The sequence below is a fragment of the Onychomys torridus genome, chromosome 14, assembly GCF_903995425.1.
Source record: "Onychomys torridus chromosome 14, mOncTor1.1, whole genome shotgun sequence".
In the NCBI taxonomy this organism is placed as follows: domain Eukaryota; kingdom Metazoa; phylum Chordata; class Mammalia; order Rodentia; family Cricetidae; genus Onychomys; species Onychomys torridus.
The window spans coordinates 70,347,261-70,371,905 of NC_050456.1; the positions used below are offsets into that span (position 1 = coordinate 70,347,261).

The 24,645-nt window shown below is 49.0% G+C and overlaps 2 protein-coding genes and 1 long non-coding RNA gene across 22 annotated transcripts in view; 2 read left to right on the top strand and 1 right to left on the bottom strand.

Moving 5' to 3' along the window:
• Unc79 (unc-79 homolog, NALCN channel complex subunit) overlaps nucleotides 1-1,085 on the top strand; it is a 247,964-nt gene extending 246,879 nt beyond the window's left edge. For all 17 annotated transcript variants that reach the window (XM_036205590.1, XM_036205592.1, XM_036205577.1 and 14 more), the window contains one exon: nucleotides 505-1,085. In XM_036205590.1, the coding sequence (XP_036061483.1) occupies nucleotides 505-705 (201 nt within the window). In that variant the 3' untranslated portion in view covers nucleotides 706-1,085. The remainder of the gene's footprint in view (nucleotides 1-504) is intronic.
• A 4,104-nt stretch (nucleotides 1,086-5,189) lies between these two features.
• On the top strand, nucleotides 5,190-7,907 carry LOC118595588. Its single transcript, XR_004946534.1, has 2 exons — nucleotides 5,190-6,874; nucleotides 7,205-7,907. It is a non-coding gene; the product is annotated as an uncharacterized LOC118595588 (long non-coding RNA).
• A 7,097-nt stretch (nucleotides 7,908-15,004) lies between these two features.
• Nucleotides 15,005-24,645, bottom strand: part of Prima1 (proline rich membrane anchor 1) — a 53,025-nt gene continuing 43,384 nt past the window's right edge. For 3 of the 4 annotated variants that reach the window (XM_036205534.1, XM_036205533.1, XM_036205535.1), the window contains exons 4-5: nucleotides 23,790-23,919; nucleotides 15,005-16,932 (exon numbers count right to left, since the gene is read on the bottom strand). In XM_036205534.1, the coding sequence (XP_036061427.1) occupies nucleotides 16,830-16,932; nucleotides 23,790-23,919 (233 nt within the window). In that variant the 3' untranslated portion in view covers nucleotides 15,005-16,829. Of the gene's footprint in view, nucleotides 16,933-20,834; nucleotides 20,963-23,789; nucleotides 23,920-24,645 lie in introns of all 4 variants that reach the window. The other variant, XR_004946485.1, reaches the window with a different exon arrangement.

A 24,645-nucleotide genomic window follows, 5' to 3' on the forward strand; every position in this document is an offset into this window, starting at 1 on the left:
TATGGGCCAGGTCCCCTTCTAGAAAATCTGTTAACTCACTTGTCTTATAGAGCTGTGAAATAAATATGCCCCCACCTAGGGGGGAAAAAACTTAATACAGACTAATAGACCCTGTTCCCGTAGCTTCCCCAGGGGAACTGGGATTTGAAACTGGGAAGTTCCACTACAGAGCCCAAATACCTAACCACTGTACCAGGCCCCTGTGCTGAGTATGAGTGGTTTGCTCAGGACCAATGCATCAGGCCAGGTGCTCGGCGTCAGCTTCATGTTCCCATTGCAGTGAGTCAACATGAGCTCATCAGTATTTGGATGGAGTTGGGCCAGGATAACTGTAGTTAACAGGCTCACCCCATCCCGGCCCGCACCTCCAGCACTGCCAGATTTGAAGGCATGCTTGCTTCAGGCCAGGTCTGAGTTCTACCTGTAGACCGACTGCCCTGCCCATCCCTACCGGACATGTGCACTTAGTGGAAAGAATTGAACTGTCTACCCTTTTCTTAACAGCACTTATCCGCCGGCCTCCAGCTCCGACTTCAGGCCATTCAGAACAACGTGAACCACCACAGCCTAAGGACGCTGCCCGGCTCGGGCCAGAGCAGTGCTAGCCTGGCTGCCCTCCGCAAATGGCTGCAGTGCACCCAGTTCAAAATGGCCCAGGTGGAGATCCAGTCCTCGGAAGCAGCTTCTCAATTTTATCCTCTATGAGTGGACTCCTCGGCTCCAGTGTCAACACTCTGGCTTAGCAATAATGGGTATAAAAACAAACAATTTGATCCACGCAGGTTGGGGAACATTGGTACTGTACATTCTCTTTCTAGTTTAGTATAAAGACGTGCAAAGGCTGGAGAGGGCCACAAACGAAGCTTTCTTGCTACACATATTTCTGATGACTCCTTGGGCTATCTGATTAAGTGTTTCCTTACATTATTTTTTAAAAAAAACCAAATCATTTTTCTTTATCTAACTTCTATTTTTTTTAAGAAAAAATAAAAAAAAAACAGACTGGTGGGTACTCACAGAAAAGTTGTATAAAGTCCCCCTGTTGCTATTTTTGATGATAGAGAATAAATAGGGTTTTTAAAACCTTTGTAGTGTTTTTTCTTAAAACTCTACTCTTGACAATGCAATAAAACAAAGAAAACAAACAAAAGTCACCAGAGTCTAGTGCCGCCTGACTGAAGCTTTTGTCATTATCTTTGGAAAAGAGGCAGCTTGTAAAGAACATATGACAAAGTGCACTTAGAAATTAGGTGGTTAAATTGTGCCAATTGTTTTTTTTAATACACTTTCCAAAACTGTCTGGTAAGTTATTATTATTATTATTAATCTTTTTTTGAGACAGAGTTTCTCTGTGTAGCCCTGGCTGTCCTGGAACTCGCTCTGAAGACCAGGCTGGCCTCAAACTCACAGAGGTCCACCTCCCTCTGCCCTCTGAGTGCTGGGATTACAGGCATGTGCCACTATGCCCAGCTAAGTCTTATTGTTTTTAAAACTAATTTTTCAACTCATCAGTTCCTGGATGTGCTGTCCTATAAGCTCTATGATAATGTTTTTTGATTGTGAGTGATGGCTTTTATGCCTTTGTTAATACTTGGATAGGACTATGTTCAAAACTGTAGACTGCGCGCGCAGTGGACCAGAGAAGGCCCAGCACTGGTCCAGAGCACCGCCTCCTGGAGTTACATGTCATACAACATGTAAGAGCACCAGGGTTTGGGCATACTCACACCGTAGCAGTTGACTGCTTCCCCAGAGCATCGTCTCTTCTCCAACCTGTAATGCACTGACTGAGAGAAGACACAGTATACACTTAAGCTGACAGACTATTAAATGCATTTTCATTATCTTGTGAGCCTGGGGCTTTTTCAAGTCACTTTCCAGCCCTAGCATTTAGTTGCCGGCAGCCATCTCTTCAGGACTTGTATAGATCCCCTCTAAGACTGCAATTATTCAGAGACAAGGGCTTCCCTTCTTATCTGCTCCACTCTCTTGAGGAGGACTTTGAAAGCACAAGATAATACCTTTTTAAAATGAGTTGGTTAGCAAGAGTCTCCTCTTTTCTTCTGGGAAGTTCGATGTGCTTCTCAGGGGCAAGTGAGTCCTTGGGGGGTGTGAGTACTTGAGTACTCCAGGGAGGGCCACAGAGCCTGGTGCTTCTGAGAACCTGCAGGGAACTTGCTGAGCCCTGTGGCAAGAGCATCAGAGTGATGCTTTTGTACCTTCCAACAGGTTCTTACAAAAGGCCTTTTGGGGCAGTCAGAACCCTCCTCTGCCCCTGGTCACGCATGACTATTCTATGTTACAGTAAGTTGTGCACATATATATTTCACTTGTAAATGGTGACAGGCTTGGGGGCATGTACCATCCCAGTCCCCAGAGTTTGGCACATAGTACGTGTTTAATAACATCTGCTGAGTTGAATGCACTTTTTTTCTTTTTTGCTATCTAGTGGGCTTAGCCAGGGCTGAACTGTCATATCCTGCTTCTTTTCAAACATTCCTAGGATGAGTTACCAGCTGGAGGAGGCAGTTCTGACTGCTCTCTCAGGGAGTTTTTTTTTGCTGACTACCCTATCCAAACTCAGCTGTAGGCCCCAGGCAACCTAGCTCTTAGTGGCCACATCCTACCCTTAGACAATGCCAGGTTCTTTTCCAAATTGTCTTTGCTCCAATTCCTTGAACAAGCTTCTGCCTTTACTTCCCTTTATGTTTGTATCCTCAGTGAGGGTTGGAAATGAACCCTTACAACTTATGTCTGGACCCTGTCATCTTAATCTCAAGTTACCACCTACAGGTATGTGCCCACACACATTTCTCCTTGCACTTTTTTATTGCCAGCTTGACACTGACTCTGTCCCTGTGGTCAGTATACTACCACTTCACTGATCCATAAATTACCCAACCTACACTGTATCCACAGATGCCGGTATCCCTGGCCCCCTCCCCGATACCTTATGTCAGCTCTCCAGTAACTGAGCTCGGTGCTTGAAGACAGGAAGAGCCGGTGGCATTTTAACAGGATTGCCCCACGGAGGTCAAGGATCAACAAACTAAAGTCACAGTCTAGATGCCATCTACAGGCCAGATGCTGTCCACAGGCAAGATGTAAGAGGTAGTTCACAGGCTAGCTACTGTCCACAGGCTAACTACTGTCTACAGGCTAGATGTAAGATGTAGTTCACAAGCCAGATACTGTCCACAGGCTAGCTCCTGTCCATGGACCAGACACTGTCCACAGGCTAGATGCTGTCCACAGGCCAGATGCTATCCACAGCCTGTTCAAATATGATCGGACAAACCATAGCTACCACTCACATGTAGACTGTGGCTAATCTTGTGTTGCAGTTGCAGAGCTAAGTTGCCACAAGTACCATAGGCCAGAAAGCTGCTTAATGCAGCCACCACATGGCCCTTCAGAATGTATGCTGACCCTTGTCCCTCACAAAGGCCACCAAAGAGCCCTGAGCTGGAACCCCACTACCTCAGGAGGCTTGGGATTTCATTATTAGTGTTTCCTCACCTGTTAAATGGGGACAATGACACAGTCTACCTCATAGGGTTCTTAATGAAAAAAAAAAAGGTAAAAGGATGCAAATTTTAATGAAGCTTGGAGCACTCAGGAAATTATTATTTTTATTCTTGCTAAATCTTAGAGAGGTAAAGATACTCATCCAAGGTCATATTGCTTGTAAGGGACAGAGTCAAGCTTGGTCCCCAAGCCCAAGGACTATGTTCCTAACCAGCTATCTCCTGTGTTAATGTAAGCTACATATATCCCACACCAGTGCTAGATGGCAACTGTGAAAGCAAGGGCAAGATGCCACCTGACCCAGGTGTGGCCAGCACTAGTGGCTTGGAGAAGGTCAAGGAGTCTCTCAGTTTTCCTTCCCTTGGAGAAGTCTACTGGCGGTGGTGTTGTCAGATCATTCTGAGGTGCCTGAGAGTGTCATTGGCCCAACTCTTCCTGTACAAAGATTCTGTTCTCAATGCTGTGTAACAGTGGGCATGCCTCTTACTAGTTGATTGACCTTGGACAAATTATTGTGTCTGGACCTTTGTTTTCCCTTTCTGTAAAAATGGGTCTTTTTACCAATCCTGGGGTGATAGAAAGTCCCAGTGGGCAGAGGACAATGATGCTGCTGGGAGACCACGGGAATCCACGGACCTCTGGAGGACTGCTGCTACTTGCCAAAGACATGGCAGAGGACGGCTCACAGCTGCAGGCTTATTTGTTTTCCCTCAAGCCTGTGCATCTGAGTCAAGATCTGCAAGACCACGGGAGCCAAAATGTGGTCATTAGTCAACATTCCCAGACTCCACTGTTTGTCACTTCCTTGCAAGCCCAGGGTTCTGCCACTCACTGAGATGTCTCCAGCCATCTCTTCCCTAAGAGCCTCCTCTCAGGCCAAGTGGTCACAACAGCTTCATCTCCACTGTCAAGTGACATCAGAGCAAAGCAGACTGGATCAGGTCAGAGAAGATGGGTCATCCAGCAGGACTCTGATGAGCTGGGATTGGAGGACCTCTGCACTCATTGGACAGTGCAGACACTGCACTCCACCTCCCTACCAGGATTGACTTGCAATGGATATTGGACAAATGAACTATTTTGACAATAATGACTCTTGTGCAGAATGGAATGGGTGGAACTCATTGCACAGTATAAAACCAGGGTGTTACGAAGGGGGACCCATGAACCATGATGTCTGGGCTGTTAAAAGAGAAGTGGGCCAGCTGCTCCCACAGCTAAGGGGCAAGCGGTGAGCCTATAGGAAGGACCTTCACGGGAAGTCATACCAGCCACTGTCCATTGAGTGTCTACAAGGTCCCAAATCCCTTCTAGACATTGGCCTGACTCTCCTGCCTGAGACAGGTGGTGAGAGTCTCCCCATTTTTGCAGTTTGGATACTGGGGACCCCTGAGTGAAGTGCCTGCTCAGGCCATGAGTTGGCAGTGGCTTACACTGAAAGCTGCATGTCCCCAAGTCAGCAGTTTTCCCCTTGGCTGAGCTGTGCCAGAGCATGGGCTAGAAAAGTCTGGGGACTTCCCTGAGGTATTTCTGTTCGTTCATTATCCTCTGTTTTGTACTCAAGAGAGAGAGAGAGAGAGCCACCTCATCTGACGAAGGTGATATATATATATATATATATATATATATATATATATATATATATATATATATATATATATATATATAATGAATTTGTCTACAGGAGAGGTTGAGGAAGGAGAATCACAAGTTCAAGGCCAGCCTGGGTAACTTAAACCTTGTCTCTAAATAAAAATTTAAAAGGGCTTGGGGTGTAGGTTGATTGTAGAATGTCTGCCTAGTGTATGCAAGTCCTGGGTTAAATCCCTCATGCCCCAAAATTAATAATAAGAAAAAGAATAAACTTGTACAAACTGAGGATTGCAGTGATGAGCTCTTCAGTTTGGAATCTACTGAATGGGACTCACTCAGTTCTAAAAAGACCTGCCCCAACTAATTATAGCCACAGATAGCAGTGACACTACATGTCACATGCATTTGATGTAATGATGTCATTTAACCGTCACAGCGATGTGAAATGGGCACCCCTGATCCCTTAGCTATGAGCCTTACATAAGAGACAAGAAGAGGAGGCTGTTTGCAGGAGTCCCTCAGCGAGGTAGCAGGAAGTGTCTGCCTCCTGCAACTTTCACCCTGTGCATTACAGAAACTATCAGCTAGACACTAGGAAGGTCCTTTGCTGCTCATCTGACCTGTAATTTAGAACTATTTAGACTGGCTGACCTTGTCATAGTGCCTTTTGTGTGATGAGCTTGCAATTTTATTCCTTCTTTTGATTGGAGTACCTGTGGTTGAAGACCATGTGGTCTCCAGCATGGTCTAGCTCCCACCACTGATCTGGCCTCACATGGTCTAGCTCCCATCACTGGTCTGACCTCAGGGTCAGAACCAATACCACAGCCTCTGAACAGAAATCCTGTGGTCTTTGAGCTGGTCCCTGGCCTGGCAACCTTCCCTTGTTTTCCTGCTTGCCCTGCAGGCTCTGGGTTTACTACCCCAGCTTAGACTGAGCTCTAGTTCATAGGTCCCAAGAGTCCCTTGGCCAGCAGGGACAAAGGGCAAAGGCCAAAGCAGGGCTTGAGATGTGCTCTTTGCTCCACATTGGCCCTCCCGTTCGTGGCTGGCTTCACTCCTCTGCTGTGAGCTCTGGGATGCCAACGACCCCACGCCAGGCTGAATTCTTCCATAGGGATGCTGAAGTCAGGTGGGTATGCCGAGACGAGTCCCGGGCACAAGCTGCACTCCGCAAGGTGCACATGTGACTTGAGTCTTTGGCTGTTTCAGGGACAAATGGCTTTTTAATTACACAGCCTAGACAGGTCCTTGTGGGCCAGTGGAGAAGGGTACCTCCTGGGGCTGGCTGGCTGCCACCTTGATTCCCACCCCTTCAAGTGGCCACTTAGAAAAGAGAGGAATCATGGGTCATCAAGCTGAAGGACAGGACGGTCGCACTTTCCAGGTGAGGACAAGTCACACTGCCCAGGGGAGGGGGAATTGCAGAGCGGGAGACAGATGGGTGGGGGTACTTGGCAGATAGCAGAGTATGGGGGTCTTCAGCCTGTGGGGCATAAGCTGGGCTCCAATGGGGATCCGAGGGGATTGCGCGGACATGGGCTCTACAGCCGGCTTGGGTTCAGGACCTGCATGTTCTCCTGCCCTCTGGCCATAGGTGAGATGCCTAAGCTTCAGCTCCGTTAGCTACAGAATGGAAGTGACAGTGCCCCGACTCTATCAAAGCACACGAAGAGATGCCGTCCATCTTCAGCACTGAGAGAGACTGCTGGCAAGACAGGGATGAGCTCTTCTGGGACCTGCCCCATCCCGGGTCTGTATGTCACCACATACTCTTCAGACTGTAATGCTGGTGACAGCTGCTGTTTTGCTGAAATCACAGCTTGCAGTGAGCACTTGTGCCCCCCCCCCCCCCTCGTTCCTCGGTGTGCTGTTCCCACGCTGCCGAGCTCCGTGTGCTGACTCAAGTCTCCCCGCGATTCCAAGTCTGAATGAGCAACTGGGGAATCCTCCTCCACATGGCACGCTCTGCCAGCATTTGGAGTCACATGGCGTGAGCACAGCACAGTGTTTGTAATGGGGATAATATTTTGAAAATAATAACTGCATATGTTGTTGTTGTTTTTTTTTTTTTCCTCTCCAGGAAACAGCACGGCTCAGTCTCTTCTGTGGATGGTGGGCAGGAGGAGACCAGTATGTGGGGAAAGGTCTGGTTGGACAGGCTGAGAGAGCAGAGAGCCTACCTCTTCTGGACCTTGGTGGATGGCCAGCCAAAGGAAGAGGAAGTAGGGAGGGCCTGGAGGCCAGGGCATATGTCTGTATCTTTCCTCAATAGGTTACAGAGTTGCAAAGCTCGACATTGCCTGGGAGTCCGGGAAGTGTCTCCAGCTCTTTGGCCTAGTGCCTGATCAGAGGCCAAAATCTCTAAGGGCTGGGGGCTAAGAAAATAAGACACATCAGGAGGACATTTATAGTACGAACATTGGGGGGCAACTAGTGACCCCAAGGGCTAGAAGAGCCAGACAGAGCCTGATCAGCCCATAAAGCAGCCAAGCCAGCCCTTGTGCAGCAGCGAATGGAGACCACTGAGGAAAACCCTCCAGCCTAAGGCCAGCTGCTATGTATCCGTGACTACCGTTGCCTGCTCAGTGGCCCAGGTTGGTGCCTTCGAGAGGGGAGTGGCCCTTGGAATGACGCCACAGTGTCTAGCCACAGGAAACTAAGCTGTCTGAATGACACTAGCGAAATGGGGGACAAACTATCCCCAAGTATAAGTTCAAGTTTGACTACACCCAACTGTGTGCTGCAGGCAGGCGTTTATACAAAATAAAATGCTCTCTTCTTTATGCCAGTGTATACTGTGTGAAATTTGTAAACCACTGTGTACCAGTTAATTTAACAAGTATTTCCAACATCAGGCATGTTAGGATGTTTAGAGGGCTGGAGATTTGGTAATGAGTAAAACCCGAACCTAGAGAAGGCCCCTGTTCCTGTACGACCTCCTTCTAACAGGGGTTGAGTGGGAAGCATGTACACAAACCAGCAGTTATTCTTAGGTGGACCGCATTGCCATACTGAAGCTAGATTAAGGTGATAGAATGGAGAGAAGCCAGCAGTGGTCAGAGGAAGCCACAAGTGACGAGACGAAGGGCCAGCTAGAGCTTATTCTCTCCCACTCAGGTGAGAAAAACTGAGGCTCTGAGAGGGAAGAGCCTGGCCCGAAGTCACCTGTGCAGTGGTCTTTGTTAGCTCCAGCTTCCAGAGGTTGGGGTGGCTAAAAGCTTTGCCCCTTCCTAAGGTCTGAAGAAGTGTGTGTGTGTGTGTGTGTGTGTGTGTGTGTGTGTGTGTGTGTGTGATAGACCCTATGCAATCTGTGAGCCCATCTAAGTTGGAAGAATTCAAACTCATTGCCATGCAGAGTTGGAGCTCAACTGCAGCTCTGCTCTCTTGCTGTTTTTCTTAGCCCTGGCAGCCCCTTGACATTTCTGAAGCTTAGTTTACCCTCTATAAAAGATCTGTGTTTCCTAGGCTAAAGGGAGGGTTCAAGTTGAGGTATGGAAGTGCTGGAAAGCCAAGCCTGGGTGTCCTTTGCCTCCACGCCCTCATCACTGGCTACCTGCATGCCAATTACAGACCCATTGCCACCAATGGCTTGCTCCTAAAGGATGGAGCCCTGTCTGTTCCCTTCTGTATCCCCAGGACACAGCTGTGGTGGTATTGTGTTCCCCAAAATATTGTGCACCCTAATAAATTTATCTGGGGTCAGAGAACAGACAGCCACTAGATACAGAGGCTAGAAAATGGTGGCACTCACGCCTTTAATCCTACCATTCTAGAGGCAGAAATCCATGTGTTCCAGGATACAGCCAAGCCTGGTGACTCAGCCTTTAATCCCAGGGAGTGATGGTAGAAAACAGAAAGGTATATAAGGTGTGAGGATCAGAAACTAGAAGCATTTGGCTGGTTAAGCTTTTAGGCTTTGGAGCAGCACAGTTAAACTGAGACCCATTCAGATGAGGACTCAGAGGCTTCCAGTCTGAGGAAACAGGATCAGCTGAGGAACTGGCGAGATGAGGTAGGCAAGGCTTGTTCTGCTTCTCTGATCTTCCAGCATTCACCCCAATAACTGGCCTCGGGTTTGATTTTATTAATAAGAACTTTTAAGATTCCTGCTACATCTGGCACACAACATTCGTGGTACGAATTCATGAAAAAGCTGCTTGCCTGTGGCCTTGTGGGCCCCTGCTCAGACCCGAGCTACCTTCAGCAGGTTGTGGTGGCACACTGGTAGGATTTACTGAAGGAGGAGAGGCAGGAGGATCCTGAGTTTGAGGCAGGCCTAGGAGGCTTCGGCTGGGGCTGAGACACAAACGGTGGCAGCTGTGGGACCATGGGGGCAGTGATTGCTGCTCCAAGTTGCTGGCTTCTTCTCATCGTGTTGGTGACTGCGGTGATGCTGCTACCTGGGACAAAGGGTTTACTGCTGCTTGTTCAGAGAAGAATTGCCAGAACCATCTTGTTACATGAAAGAGTCGGCAAAGGTCAGTTTGGAAAAGTTTGGCAAGACAAATGCTGGGGAGAAATTGCTGTGAAGATTTTCTCTTCTAGGGAAGAACATTCAAGGTTCCGAGGGACAGACATTTATCAGACTGTGATTGCTCCAAACCACAGAGGAAAAAAAAATCTTCAGAGAACCATGACCATGCCTAACAGTGACTTTGAAATCTTCAAAAAGATGACAGGATTCCATAACGATGATGCCACATGGACTATGGTAAAGCCATTAAGCTGATTAACACTATGGAAAGATCAGCTTTGGACTACAAACTGCTTAGGACAATTTCAAGATGGCTAGCTGAGATGATCCAGCCTGACAGGCTACTTGAACACGGACTTGAAACAATCCCTACACTTTCCTATTATGCAGAGACTGGACAAATGATACAGGACTTGACAATTAACCCCAAAATTTTCTTTTCAGGATCCCCTAAAGATGTCTTCACCTCCAGAAAGCACGAAGTAATTTTAAGAAAGCAATGCCCATATTCCCAAGAGGTGGGGTGGGTGTGTTTTGATCGTTCAATGGTTTATGGATAATTGTTATTGTTTATAATAGTTGGCTACAAGTTGTTAATTGTTAATGGTCAGGAAAGACACTGAACACGGAGATTAGATTCAGAGTTTTTGTTTTAAAAAAAAGAAAAAAGAGAATATAGATATGAGGTAGATATGAAACTACTCTGAGAAAAAAGATAAAGAATAATAGGATAAATGGGTACATCACTGAATCTACTGTAAAAAGAAAAAGGGGGAGATATAAAAATGACAAAAGGTAGATTACTGAATTTATTATGAAAAGAAAAAATACATTTAAAATGGAACTACTTGTTTTAAACAGGATAAGTAATGAAATTTTTTATCTGAATCTGTCAAATGTTAATGGACTGGACATTGTTAATGTAACTCTTGACTATATATTGTATATACTTATTGGATAGTTTTTCTTGTATTAGTTATATTCCTTTTTAATTTTAGACAAAAAAGGGGAAATGTGGTGGTATTGTGTTCCCCAAAATATTGTGCACCCTAAAAAATTTATCTGGGGTCAGAGAACAGACAGCCACTAGATACAGAGGCTAGAAAATAGTGGCGCACACACCTTTAATCCTAGCATTCTAGAGGCAGAGATCCATCTGTTCAAGGATACAGCCAATCATGGTGACTCAGCCTTTAATCCCAGGGAGTGATGGTAGAAAACAGAAAGGTATATAAGGCCTGAGGACCAGAAACTAGAAGCAGAAGCATTTGGCTGGTTAGGTTTTAGGCTTTGGAGCAGCACAGTTAAACTGAGACCCATTCAGATGAGGACTCAGAGGCTTCCAGTCTGAGGAAACAGGATCAGCTGAGGAACTGGTGAGGTAGCTGTGACTTGTTCTGCTTCTCTGATCTTCCAGCATTCACCCCAATAACTGGCCTCGGGTTTGATTTTATTAATAAGAACTTTTAAGATTTCTGCCACACACAGCATGGGCATGAGTGGGTCAAGAGTATCGAGGGGCTTACAGGGTCACATGGCGGGATAATGTAAGAGATCATACCCACAGGGGAAGACAGGAAATGAGAGCTACACACAGACTAAAGGGCACGTGACTGGCTCTGGGCAGGATGCATGAGTGCTCTGGGCTTGAGGAAGAGGCAGCCCCTGGGAGGGATCTGGACGGCAGGTTAGCTAGGAGGGAGAGGCAAGCCAGGTGTCCAGGACTGGCCAAGGAGTGAGGGTAGCATGCAATAGAGGCACGCAGTCAATCCACTAGGGGTGGGAGTGAGTGGTGGGGATGGGTGGGGGAGGGAGCAGCAAGGCTTGGGCAGCAAGACTGAAGACCAAGGCCAGGAAGGAGCCATGGTAGCCAATGGATGGATCAGAGGAAAGGCAGGTGGGCAGACGGTAGATCAAGGAAGAGCTGCAGTCGGGTGGAGAAAGGGACCTGAAGTGAGGTGGGACCTGGAGTCGGTGGCTGGAAGGGAGGAGCTGGGAATGTGAATGTGGTTTGAAGAGCAGCCTGAAAGGCTGAGGTGCATTCCAGGAATCAAGGACCTGTGAGGTGTCCCACAGGTCCCAGTTGGACAGCAGGTGGGGAAAGCTGGACTTGTGTTCAGCATGACACCTGGGCAGTGGCAGAGTCCCTTTCTTTGGAGAGAGAGGGAAGAGAGAAGGAGCTGGATGACACCTGTTTTGGGAGACCCTGGTGGTAAGGGAGGACAGGGCTTAGGAAGTGCCCCACCCCAATATGGGAGAGAGGGGTGGGGCCTGGATGACTGTACTGGGATAGACAGCATTGCGGGTGACCCGTCAAGGGAACTGTCAGATGGCCTGTGAGCTGAGGTTTGGATTGGGATGTGGTACTAGTCAGGTGGGGTGGCCTATAGTAAGCTGGGATACAGAGGCTGGGCAGGACTGACTTCCAGGTTCCTGTCAGTATGTTTGAGTGGCACACTTTAGAGAAAGGAGGAAGAAAGAGTGCCTTGCTACCACTTTCCCCATGGGCCCAAGGCTGGTTTTCTGCCTCTTCTCCAGCTGCCAGGCCAGGCACTCTGTGGGTGCCACTGTGTATCATGTCCGCTGGTGGCAGCTAGGCCCCCTTCACAGGGCATGATGCTGTCACATTGGTGAGAGCAGTGTGCTGTGTTGGTCATTGGAGCTGAAACCAGCAATGAAGACCCTGGAGAGGAGAACAAGGGTGGGGACGAGACACCTGGGGGAGTCTGGTGCCCCTGCTCCCTGCTGATGGCCTGCCCTTCTTCATCTCCCAGTCTGGCCTTGGAGCCCTATTCCTGGGCACAAAAGGACAGAGCCTTACACACAGGCTGGCTGCTCTCTGTCTTGTTCTCTGCTGGTCCCAGGATTGTGGTTTGTGGAACCCTGGCTGGGGTGCACAGGAGTGTGTATGAAGCTTGAGGTGTTTCTACCAAGGTAGAAGAGTCAAGTCAAAAGCCCGGGCAGTCTGGGTGTTTTTACTGACTACAATATGGACAGTAACTATAACGATGGCCCTTCTACTGTGGGCCTGCTTGGGAATGGGAGTTTCCATAGCTGGCAGCTCATCAGGCCCCATTGACACTGGGAAAAGATATCAAGGAGGTATGTCCCGAGAAAAAGATCTCTGGCTCAGCGAGGATCTCTACAACTCCTCTCATTTCCTTGGTGCCTGGGATGCAGATCCTTGCCCCAACCCCTGTCCTGAGTTGACAACCTTCTAGACTAGGGGCCATTGGGGAGCCACCCAACCCTTGTTCAGGACATGGAGGGCTCTTTTGTCCTCCACCCCCTTACTGAAGTCACTGAAGGATTGGGAACCTGATGGGAATAGGGAGAAGCAGTTGTGCCTCAATGATAGGGAAGACCGTCTATGTTGGGGGGTCCCTTCAGTCATTAGCAGAGGCTAGTGCGGAATGTTTAGGCTCCAAGCCCAGCCTCATCTTTGTTGGCTAGTCTCTGTGAGGGGCCATCAGAGTCCCTTCTCAGATTCATCTTTTTACCCTAAGATGAAGATAATGGCATTCTCTTTCCTAACATCCCTCCTGACACCTATGCAAGGATGTCACTCATCCACAGAAAGATGAAAGGTTGGCAAAATTTTCCTGGTGGGGTCTGGATTTATGCACAGCCCTCTGTGTCTCCTGCCCTGCTTCCTCCAGGATTGGGACAATCTGAGGTGGACCTGCCCTTCCTGAGGTCCCTCTGCTGGAGCACACGTCAGGCCGGGGAATTAGGTACTGATGTCCAGGCAGGGATGGATGTACTAGGACACGGGCTACAGGCTCAACCCCACTCCTCCTCCAGCATGCACAGAAGCCCCTCCATCCTGGATGCCCACAGCATGGTCAGACCACTCTACTGGAGCTTTCCCGGTGTGGCTCTTAGAAGTCCTGGGTCTGAACTGGTTCCACTCAGGCAGACTGGAAAGGCTTGGGGCTCTGGTATCAATTCAAATGGAGGTGGTGGGTGAGAGGATGAGGGACAAGACTGGCCTTAGAAATACCAGCCCTGGGGCTGGAGAGGTGATGCTCCATTAAGAGCACCTGCTGCTCTTGTAGAGGACACACACGTTTGGTCTCAGCACCCACATCGGGTGGCCCACAACCATCCATAACCCCAGTTGCAGGGACATCCAACACCCACTTCTGGCCTCCAAAGGCGCCAGGCACACACATACAGACAAAACACACACACACACACACACACACACACACACACACGATAAATAAATAGATAAATAAATACCAAATCTTCAAAAGTGACATAAACAAAGGGAAAATCAATAGGAAGTGCCTTCAAGGAGCGTAGCCCTCCCTGGGTTCCCAGCAGCAAGCTTTACTCCTCATGCATGTTCAGGGCCAGCTACAGACAACCGTGAGAGCCACCTTTATAAGTATATTTTTATTGACAATAAAAAAACCTCAATGCTTCCTTCCTTGCAAGGAAGGGGCTGCTAAGTCTTGATGTGTGCAACCACCCGCCAAGACAGATTGCCAGCAGCACGGTCACCTCCCATATACACGCATTGCTAAGAAGGCAGAGGTCAGGGGATTTACATTCATGCAATGCAGGTCTCACACTACCTGGGCTGTTTAGGTCATATTTATACAGACTGGAGTACAGTATTTATTTATATATATATTTGTATAGATAGATATCTCTTTAAATATATATAGCTATATATAATACGCCTATTTTTTTTTTATATCTATTATTCTTTCATCCAAAATGTCCTCTAGAAGGCTTATTGAAACACCTGGTAACTGGGAGATCCTAAATGCCGCTGCTGAGCTCTGACACGATTTGACCGCAGTGGAAAACATCTGGGGAAACATGTGGACATGGATGATGCTTCACCTGACTTATGCATTCAGGCTGCTTGGCAAACTGGTCTTAGTGGAGTTGCTGTGGGGCCCTTTGAAATGATGCTCTAAGTTCATGCTCTTGGTTGACATGATTATGTTTCAGCCATGTGGGTTTAAAAACTAGTGGCTTCTGTTGTGATGTAAGTTGTGTCCTCTAAACAGCCAGTCCTGGGCTTTGGGTTGCTGTTCTCTAGGGACACCCTTTTAAACCTGGGCCCTTCCATTGATTTCCCCTAATTGTAGAAATGGGATGATGCAACCCCACTAGAAAGAATATACATATACACTAGCCAAGCTCAGTGGAAACTCAGCTATAGTCCCTGCTGGCTAATAGCATGCACACTGTGGGCTTTCTAGATTTAAGCCAAGGTCAGGACATGGGTGCATAGAAATCTCAGACTCTGCTCAGCCCTTCATGTCCCCTGGTAGAGAGCTCCCTTTCAGCTAGAAAGGTGTCCCTTCCTCACTCCTGGGCCTTGAGAGACCAAGGTGGGAGTGGGGGAGTGTTATGCTCTCCTGTGAAGCTCCAGTGTGTGTGTGTGTGTGTGTGTGTGTGTGTGTGTGTGTGTGTGTGTGTGTGTGTGTGTTTACAACTAAGGCCCAGCTCTCCTGTCTTCCAGTGCCTGCTGCAGGCACAGGCACCAGAAGACTGTGACCCTGTTCTCAATAGATCAAGGTGGCGGTGGGGTGTGTGTGAGGGTGAGAGACAGGGTACTGGGGTACAGCCTGCCAGGTTTCTCACCCTGATCTACCTCCTCTGGCTTCTTCATCACTTGGAACCACACTGCCAAGTGTCCCCCTGGGTGAGGTGAGGGCAGCCCCACAGAAGGCTCTTGGCAACCCCATGCCAGAGCTAAGGTATGCTGTGAAGGTGAAATTCAAACCCAACCCAAAACCATGTCCTCAAGCAAAGGAGGGCAAATGTCAATTACAGGAGACATGCCCTGGACCCCTTATCCTGTACCTACTGACTCAGGAGCAGGGCAGTGGCAGCTTCAGGGTACCCATCCACTTGGGACTGATTTTTCTGTCCCTCAGTTTTACCTGGCTTTGAATTCCCATGTAGCACAAACACCCAGCAGAGAAGATCTCTGGTGGCTGAGGAGGAAGCTAATGAACTCAGCTAAATCTCTACACTGTGGGGGTGTTGCCTTCCAGTAGGCCAGTTTCCTTCCAGGCAAGTATATGTGGCTGGTGAGGGGAGCCGGGCTGGGGGCCAGGGAACATAAAATCACAAAGGTCAAGGGATGTGCCTCACTGTGTGGGTGGCCTCCAGGGAAACAAGCCTGTGAGCAGAGGGTTAGCAAGGCTAGCTGGTTCTTCACTACTCTCCCTTCCTTCCACGGTTGGGAGGGTTTGGAGCCTTTAGAGCCCTGGCCACAGAAAGCCACTTCCGGGAGACACAGAAGAAAGCCACCTTCTCCTGGGAACTTTCTGAGTACCAAATTGAGGTTTTGGGGGGCTGTTTGGGGGTAAGTGGGGAGTCACATAGCACCAGACCAGCATCGGCCTGGCACAGAGTGCCCCCATGGGTTTGGCACAAGTTGTGACCTCTGCCTGGTGAGGCAGGGTCTGGCTCACATTGATGCTTCCTGAAGAGCCAGATGTGGGATGTCTGAGCAGGTGCAAAGGGAACCTCTGACTTTCTTGGGACACCCTCAGCCTGGGCTTATGGGAGACACTGAGTCTACTCCCAGGGGACTATATAGGCTGGGCTCACTGCTTCCTGAGGCAGGCATGCAGTCAGGAGCCACAGGCTAGGCTGTGGGTGGGCAAAGGAGGGTGACACAGGCTCTGGAGATGGAAGACCACGGCAGGTACAGTTATGGACAGATGTGTGGGAAGCACCTTTGGAAGGGGTCATTTGTCTCATGGCTGTATGATGGCTTTTGTTAGAATGTCCACAGAGAAGCAGGTGAGCTTCCTGCATGAGAGGAAGCTTCCAGATTGGAGTAGTCCCTGGATCTCCTTTCTTCTGGTTAAAGTGGGGTGTCTGTCTGCCCCAGGCAGACAGACAGATAGATAGACCCTCTACTTTCACTGGAGTGCGTGCTTTCTCTAGCAACTGGGTGACAGTTGGTGTGTCCAACACAAGACAAGAAGAAGGGTATGGAGAGCCCTGGGTGGTGCTGCTGCTGAGGGGCCACATGCAGGGGAGCCTGGCTCAAGCCTGGTGTCTGTGCTGCACCCCCGGGGGTTGACCAGGGCTAGCCTGGGAAGAGGATGCTTTCTCTTTCAGGAGGCCCGAGGCCCGTAAAGCATGAAGTCCTGGACAGGCCCAGGGTCAGCTCATGTCCACCTGTCATCCCATGTCCAACAGTGCCACCAAGGTGCCCTTCCAGCCAGTGGGTCCAGGGCCTGCAGATTCACACTACCGCAGTGTTCACATCCACCCCTTTGCTACTCTGGGACGAGCTCATGGGATATTCAGCAACACTGGTGCCATTTTCATCTTTCCTCAGTGGTTTCCTAGAAAGGATTGGGGAGGGGAACAAGGACATCGTTAGTTGCAAGCAATTGTGATAGTGTAACCTCCAAGCCAGAGCCCAGGTTAGCACCTTCGTGGGGTCAATCAGAAGCCAAGTAGACTCTTAACTAGGGTGACCATATAATTTCATAGGCAAACCAGGGCCTATTGACAAGAAAAGATGGGACAGGGACAAGTCTGAATTGGAACTGTTCTGGACAACCCCAAATGTGTGGTCAGCTAGTATGATCAAGCTCTGATTGGTCCCTTTGGGAGCAGCTGGTTCATAAGGAGCGGCATTAGCAATTGGATTTTGCATCCTGCCTCTGTGCAATCAAAACAATGGTAAATATGATGAATGAGTTGTGAGGGTGGTGGGTGGCATTAGTGATGCTGGCTGATGGTGGTAGTGATGGTACAGGGGCTGCTGCTGGTGGTGGTTATGGTGATAATTGTGGTAGAGGAGGTGTTAGCGAAGTTAGTGTTGGTAGAAGAAATGATAACAGTGGTTGCAATGAAGATGCTGGTGGTGATGGTAGAGGGGATGATGGTAGAGGAGTTGGTGGTGATGTTAGTGATGATGATGGTGAAGGAGATGGAGATACTGGTGGTGATGGTAGAGGGGATGATGGTAGAGGAGTTGGTGGTGATGTTAGTGATGATGATGGTGAAGGAGATGGAGATACTGGTGGTGATGGTAGAGGGGATGATGGTAGAGGAGTTGGTGGTGTTGTTAGTGATGATGATGGTGAAGGAGGAGATAGAGATACTGGTGGTGATGGTAGAGGGGATGATGGTAGAGGAGTTGGTGGTGATGTTAGTGATGATGATGGTGAAGGAGGAGATGGAGATATTGGTGGTGATGGTAGAGGAGTTGGTGGTGATGTTAGTGATGATGATGGTGAAGGAGGAGATGGAGATGTTGGTGGTGATGGTAGAGGAGTTGGTGGTGTTGTTAGTGATGATGATGGTGAAGGAGATGGAGATACTGGTGGTGATGGTAGAGGGGATGATGGTAGGGAGTTGGTGGTGATGTTAGTGATGATGATGGTGAAGGAGATGGAGATACTGGTGGTGATGGTAGAGGGGATGATGGTAGAGGAGTTGGTGGTGATGTTAGTGATGATGATGGTGAAGGAGGAGATGGAGATGTTGGTGGTGATGGTAGAGGAGTTGATGGTGTTGTTAGTGATGATGATGGTGAAGGAGATGGAGATACTGGTGGTGATGGTAGAGGGGATGATGGTAGAGGAGTTGGTGGTGATGTTAGTGATGATGATGGTGAAGGAGGAGATGGAGATGTTGGTGGTGATGGTAGAGGAGTTGGTGGTGTTGTTAGTGATGATGATGGTGAAGGAGATGGAGATACTGGTGGTGATGGTAGAGGGGATGATGGTAGAGGAGTTGGTGGTGATGTTAGTGATGATGATGGTGAAGGAGATGGAGATACTGGTGGTGATGGTAGAGGGGATGATGGTAGAGGAGTTGGTGGTGATGTTAGTGATGATGATGGTGAAGGAGGAGATGGAGATGTTGGTGGTGATGGTAGAGGAGTTGGTGGTGATGTTAGTGATGATGATGGTGAGGGGGATGGGGATGGTAGAGGGGATGATGGTAGAGGAGTTGGTGGGATGTAGTGATGATGATGGTGAAGGAAGGAGTTGGTGGATGGAGGTTGGTGGTGAGTTTGATGATGATGGTGAAGGAGGAGATGGAGATGTTGGTGGTGATGGTAGAGGAGTTGGTGGTGTTGTTAGTGATGATGATGGTGAAGGAGATGGAGATACTGGTGGTGATGGTAGAGGGGGTGATGGTAGAGGAGTTGGTGGTGATGTTAGTGACGATGATGGTAAAGGAGGAGATGGAGATGTTGGTGGTGATGGTAGAGGAGTTGGTGGTGATGTTAGTGATGATGATGGTGAAGGAGATGGAGATACTGGTGGTGATGGTAGAGGGGATGATGGTAGAGGAGTTGGTGGTGATGTTAGTGATGATGATGGTGAAGGAGATGGAGATACTGGTGGTGATGGTAGAGGGGGTGATGGTAGAGGAGTTGGTGGTGATGTTAGTGACGATGATGGTGAAGGAGGAGTTGGAGATGCTGGTGGTGACAGCAGACGTGATGGCAGTGTGGCGGTTGTAGTAATGATGGGTGGGGCAGATGGAGGGTATGGTAGTGTTGGTGGGGTATAATAGCAGTGGCCATGGTTGGGTTGGCAGTGGTGGTGGCAGTGATTGTGGTGGTGATAATGATAAAGAATTTCCAAGTGAGTTAGCACACACTAGTGGCTCTTTAACAGTTTTCTTTGAACCATCTGAGGCTCATTTCAGAGGCCACTGAACCCAAGATCCATCCCCCTTATGTATACAGGGATCCAGAAAGCCAAGAGCAAGGCCCTGAAAAGGGTTGTTGAGAGTATAAAACCACAGCACTATTTATTTCCTCACCTGGCTGAAGTCCTCTTTCCTCCTTTGAGCCATTCAGGGGGGTCTCTGGCCTCCACCCTGAGTATCTACAAACTCCTGGGCTGGGCTGTACAATCTGTATCTCACACTACTATACTACTGTCTCTTAAATGAAGATGATCCAGTTGCAGATAGCTCAGGCACCTCCTATCTTCCCAGAGGTACCCAGATGAATGGCTCTTGCTAAGTATTATCTAGACATTTATGGCCATCTTCAAAAGCTCAGGGATTGATTGCTTCTGTCTTCTCAAGCACCCTTAGAGCCTCCCCCAAAGACAGCATGAGCAGGCATGGTATTTTGTGACTGGTTCAAAGACCTTTGGATGGACTCTGCAAAATCTCAACAGAGAGGAAGGTAGGTGGGTAGTCAGTGGAGTCACAAGATGATCGGGACTTTCATATGACACACTAAGGTCAAGTCTATTCACATTCCCCTCTTTCTTGTAGTGGAAGTTGTTCACAGAGGAAATCACCCCAGATGGCTGAGCCTAGCCACTGTGGCTTTTGGAAAGGCAAGATCAAATCCACATGTTTTCCCCTGGTATGTCCTACTTTCAGGTAGAGAAACTCTTATCCCTCCTTAGGGCCTCCTGAAGAAGCTAGGCTGGTGTTAAGACAGTCATTTCATGGGGTGGTGAGGGGAAAGAAACTGAGGCTGAGTGAAAGCTTTGACTTGCCAAGGGCCTCAGCTGCATTGCAGTGGGACCTGGACTATCGTCTTTGGCTGTCCCTTTAGGTCAACATCCTCAGCAGGCATTCTCTTAAGAGTGAGCTCTGCAGTCCAGCTGCTTGGGAAAGCACCCTTTCACCTTCTCCCAGAGATCCTTCAAAGTCTTATTGAGCTTTCCAAGAACTCTATCTTGCCTAGCTTTAATCCAAGATGCCCCACTTCACGGGGCCCAAAAGATCCCAGATGCCAGCTCATGGTGAGGATGGCATAAAAGGTCCTTGTGATAAGCAGACTTAGCCTTTCCACCTCCTGGCATCAGAGCTCCTAGCTGTTTCTGGTGCCAGTGAAAGCTGAACTATCCCCAAAGCAGAAGCTAGCTCTGGGACTCCATTCTCTCACCAAACGTGTCATTCATGGGTGACACTGGCCATGTTAAGGGGCAGAGGCCACATCTTCAAGAACCTTAGCTTTCTACCACTCTCTGCCTGTATGAGCTCAGGCAATCTAGGCAACTTCTCTGAGCCTCAGTTTCCATATCTATAAAATGGGTATAATAACAGTGTCCCCGTCGTAGGTTTATTGGAAGGATTAAACACATTAGTGCACATCAAGCATGTGGATGAGTGTCTGGCATATAGTAAGTGCTCTGTAAGTATCTGTTAGCTCTCAGCACTGCTGTCAGAGAGGTGTCATGGGAGCTGCTTGGCTGGCCAGCGATGGCCATCATACCGTGCTCCAGTCTACCCAGAGTTCCTGCTTAACAGGTACCTTCTGAGGCTCTGGAAGAGCTAGCAGACATTGCTAGGACTCCTGATCCTCCAATCTGTGGGCCAACCTGGGCTGATCCCACTAAGCCAGGCAGAGGCCACAGAGAACTCCTTTAAATGGCCTGGTTCCTAAAACCAAAAGGAAGGCGAGTGAGCATCTCCATGTGCTCTAGCTTCTGGGCAGAGGGGATAAGGGATGTGACCTTTCCATTTGGACACCTTCTGTCCCCACCCACTAGGTGCTCTTGATCTCCACTGGGAGCATCATGTTCAGGGTTCCATCTGCAGAGGCCAGAGGGCTTCTGCAGAAACTGCTTCCACCTGTATCTCTTTGTCTGGGCTCTAGGGCTCTGCTGGCAATGAGCCAACACTGTCATCCTCAACTGCTGTTCTGCTGAGGAGGGGGCAGCTGAAGTGCAGCTTTGAGCAGCCCACAGTGGAGAAAAGATGCATTCATCCTTTGTGCTACCCAGCCCTGCACACACACACACCACAGAGGCCCAGCATGAACCTCCTCCATAGAGAGGGGCAGTAGAGGGTGTGGTGGAGTGGGGAAGGTCTCCAGCAGGATGGGACTCTCCTCTGTAGAACACTGTTGACTGTCAAGGATCTATACTGGATGAAGCCCTTCCCAGCATGGGTGCTGGAGAAAGTACTGCCAGGTGGCACATGGAACCCTAGAGAGGGAACTTCCATGATTATCTCAGGCTCTCCAGGTACTCTGCAAACCCCTGGAATACCACATGGTGATGAGGGATCAATATTGTTTGTGGGGGAGACTGTGGGAGGCCCATATGACACCTGATCCACTGAGGGTCTTGGCATCTGCTTTTCTGAGACTCCATCCAGCAGAGTAGGTACCTACAATACCAAAAAGGTAACTGTGTTCTTGGAAACAGCCCATATCTATTTTACTCTATTACCAGACACACACAAGGCCCCCACCCCACCCCCTGTGTGCCTCTTCCTGGGCACTGGTTCCGAAGATGACCTTAGAGGACCTGTCCTGGATTTCCAGAAGCCCTTCCTGGCCTGGATCTCCTGTGTCCACAGGAGGCTGGGGCAGGAGGATTGAGGGCTTGAGGCCCAGCCTGAGCTACATCATGAGAACCTGTCTCAAAAATATATGCATGTACTGAACCTATAATTTGGGCAAGGAACCAGACTGACAAGTGGTGAATGGAGAAGAGAGAGTTGAACATGGCAAGACCTGATCCCTAAAGCCATGTATGAAACAGAGGGTCCCCAACCCACTGGGATAGGAGGACATGACAAGCTTGACCATATTGAGCCTTGTCAGCTCCAGAAAAAAGTCACCTCCACGGCTCAGACAAGGGTGGCACCTGCACTGTCACCCCAAGAGACACAATGAATAGCCCATCCTCCAATTCTGAAAGCCCCCCAAGCTCAAGGCTCAATTACTGTCAACTAGAATTGGGATTCACCAGGCCCTCTGAGTAACCACAGCAGGCAGTTGTCCCCTGGCCTAGGGATCATCGACCCTCTTGTCAGATGAGTAGATTATGGCAAAAGAATCTTTACCTTTTATAAGCATTACCTGTCTCTGCTAATGGAGCCAGCACATAGTAGGTATTTGCAAAACAGTTTAGCAGTGGGAGACCCCATCCACTTTGGCATCCAAAGCAAGGTCTGTACCTAGAGTTGCTGGATCTCAGGGCCTCTGAGCCTGTCTGCCTGTCTGTCTGTCCTTCTGACCCCACCCAGCAGGGCACAGACATCAAATCCCCACAGTCCCTCTTTTCCACTCCACAGGAAGGGCGGGCAGGAGTATGGAGGGTCACCAGTAATGCAAAACTTGAGTTGAGTACCCCAACATGGTGAGAGGTGGTCTTTGGCGCCACACAATTCTGGATTCAAATACTGTTACCAAGGCAGGCCCCTAACTCTTTGAAGACCCAGTTTCTTTTGTTTTGCTTTGTTTTAATTTATTTATTTATTAATTAAAAAAAAAATTTTACATACCAACCCCAGTTCCCCCTCCCTCCCCTTCTCCCACCTCCTCACCTCCCTCCCACTCTACCCCCATCCACTCCTCAGAGTGGGTAAGGCCTCCCATGGTAGTCAACAAAGTCTGGCATACCAAGTTGAAGGAGAGCCTAGCCCCTCCTCATTGTATCAAGGCTGAGCAAGGTGTCCCACCACAGGAAATGGGCTCCAAAAAGCCAGTTCATGCACCTGGGGTAAGACCCAGTTTCTTAATCTGAAAACTTCAGCATACTGGGAGAAGGTAGGAAGAGCTGGATGAAGGACACAGGGGAGAGAGATGAAGGCAGAGCCTAGCCTGGGAATCCCAGGAGTCTAGTCAGTTCCTGAGTACCCCAGGGAGGTGCATGCCCAGGTCAGATTGACATATCGTCCCTCTCCTGCCCGGGTGTCCTGGCTTGAAGCCTGTGTGCTCAATGACCACACCCTCACTTTAAGTCTTTATTTGCCATTCTTTTTGTTTTTGAATTATTAAAATAAAATTACACAGAAGATTGGGTTTAGAAGGAAAAACTAAATACTTTAGATGGTAACAATTATTCAAATAATAATTAGAAGTAACTTTTGGAGCACAGGAATTAGGGAAGAAAACCCTTTCTCTGAAATATTATTCATGACTGTTACCCGTCTGGTGTTTGGCAATGTTCTTGCATGGTTTTTGTATTATGCTGAAACAGGCGTGTAACTTACAGAATCACACTTCCTAAGGCTGGGAAGGTCTGTCTGAGATCAACTCTAAAATGTTAAAGATACAAGAACAAAGAGGGAACCTTCTGTAGCCATTACAGCAAACTCGTGGCAAGCATTAAATGGGGCAGGGATGGAGAGGGTCCCCTGCCTATCCTTCCTGACCGATGATGTGACCATCTATCCTTCACAAAAGTGGCCAGGCAGTTGACATCCCAGCCGGGCTCCCGAGGGGCTCCACCTGGCACTGTGGCTGGACACTTACCTCTTTATGGCTTTGTAGCAAATGATGACCAGCACAGTCAGAAACACCAGGGAGGCACAGACAACAGCAACGATGATCACTAACCCCGACCACCAGCTGTCCTCTGCAGGGCACGAGGTAGAGTTGGGAGCTGAAAGAGACTAGGGTCTGAGTCTCTGAGTGAGCCAGGTGGGTCTGTGTGATATTGGTGAGGGAGTGGTACTCACAGTCATCCATCACCCCCAGGAAGGCCCTCTGACCTCTCCTGCTTTCTCTACCCCCACCTTAGCAGGTGACATCATGCTTGGCCCCCAGCCAGCCCCTCCCCCCTTCGGTGCCTCCATCACGCCTTGGCAAGCTCAGAGCCAGGGTTGAGCGCCTGGCTAAGCAGGCCTCCATCCTCCCAGGCATGAGCTAACTGACAGCAGGGTCGGGTTTAATTTCCCATGAAAAATAACAGAACATCTCATTCTCTCAGTCAAGGCATTAAATCCGGTGTGTCTGTGGCTGGGGGTGGGGTGACAGGCTCACAGGGGACTTAGGAGGAGGGAGGAGGGAGGCTGGCCCCTCGATGTGTTTCTGAACTGAGTTTCTTGTGAGAGGCTCAATCTTCATGCCTGGATTCGGCCCAGATGATGCTACCAGCAGCTTTCTTATTGTGCATGGAAGGGCCCAGAACACGGGAAGGTGTGTGACCAGGACAGCTTCTGACACCTGACTCCACAAGACCTTCCTGTCTTCACTCTACCCAGGAGGAGTCCCTAGGGTAAGCCTGTTCCCTCCCGGGGGGCAGTGTTGGTGCTCACCTGGAGTACAGGTCTTAAGAGACTGTTTACTTCCCCATGAGTAAAGCAAAGAGAGAGCCCATCCCCATCCC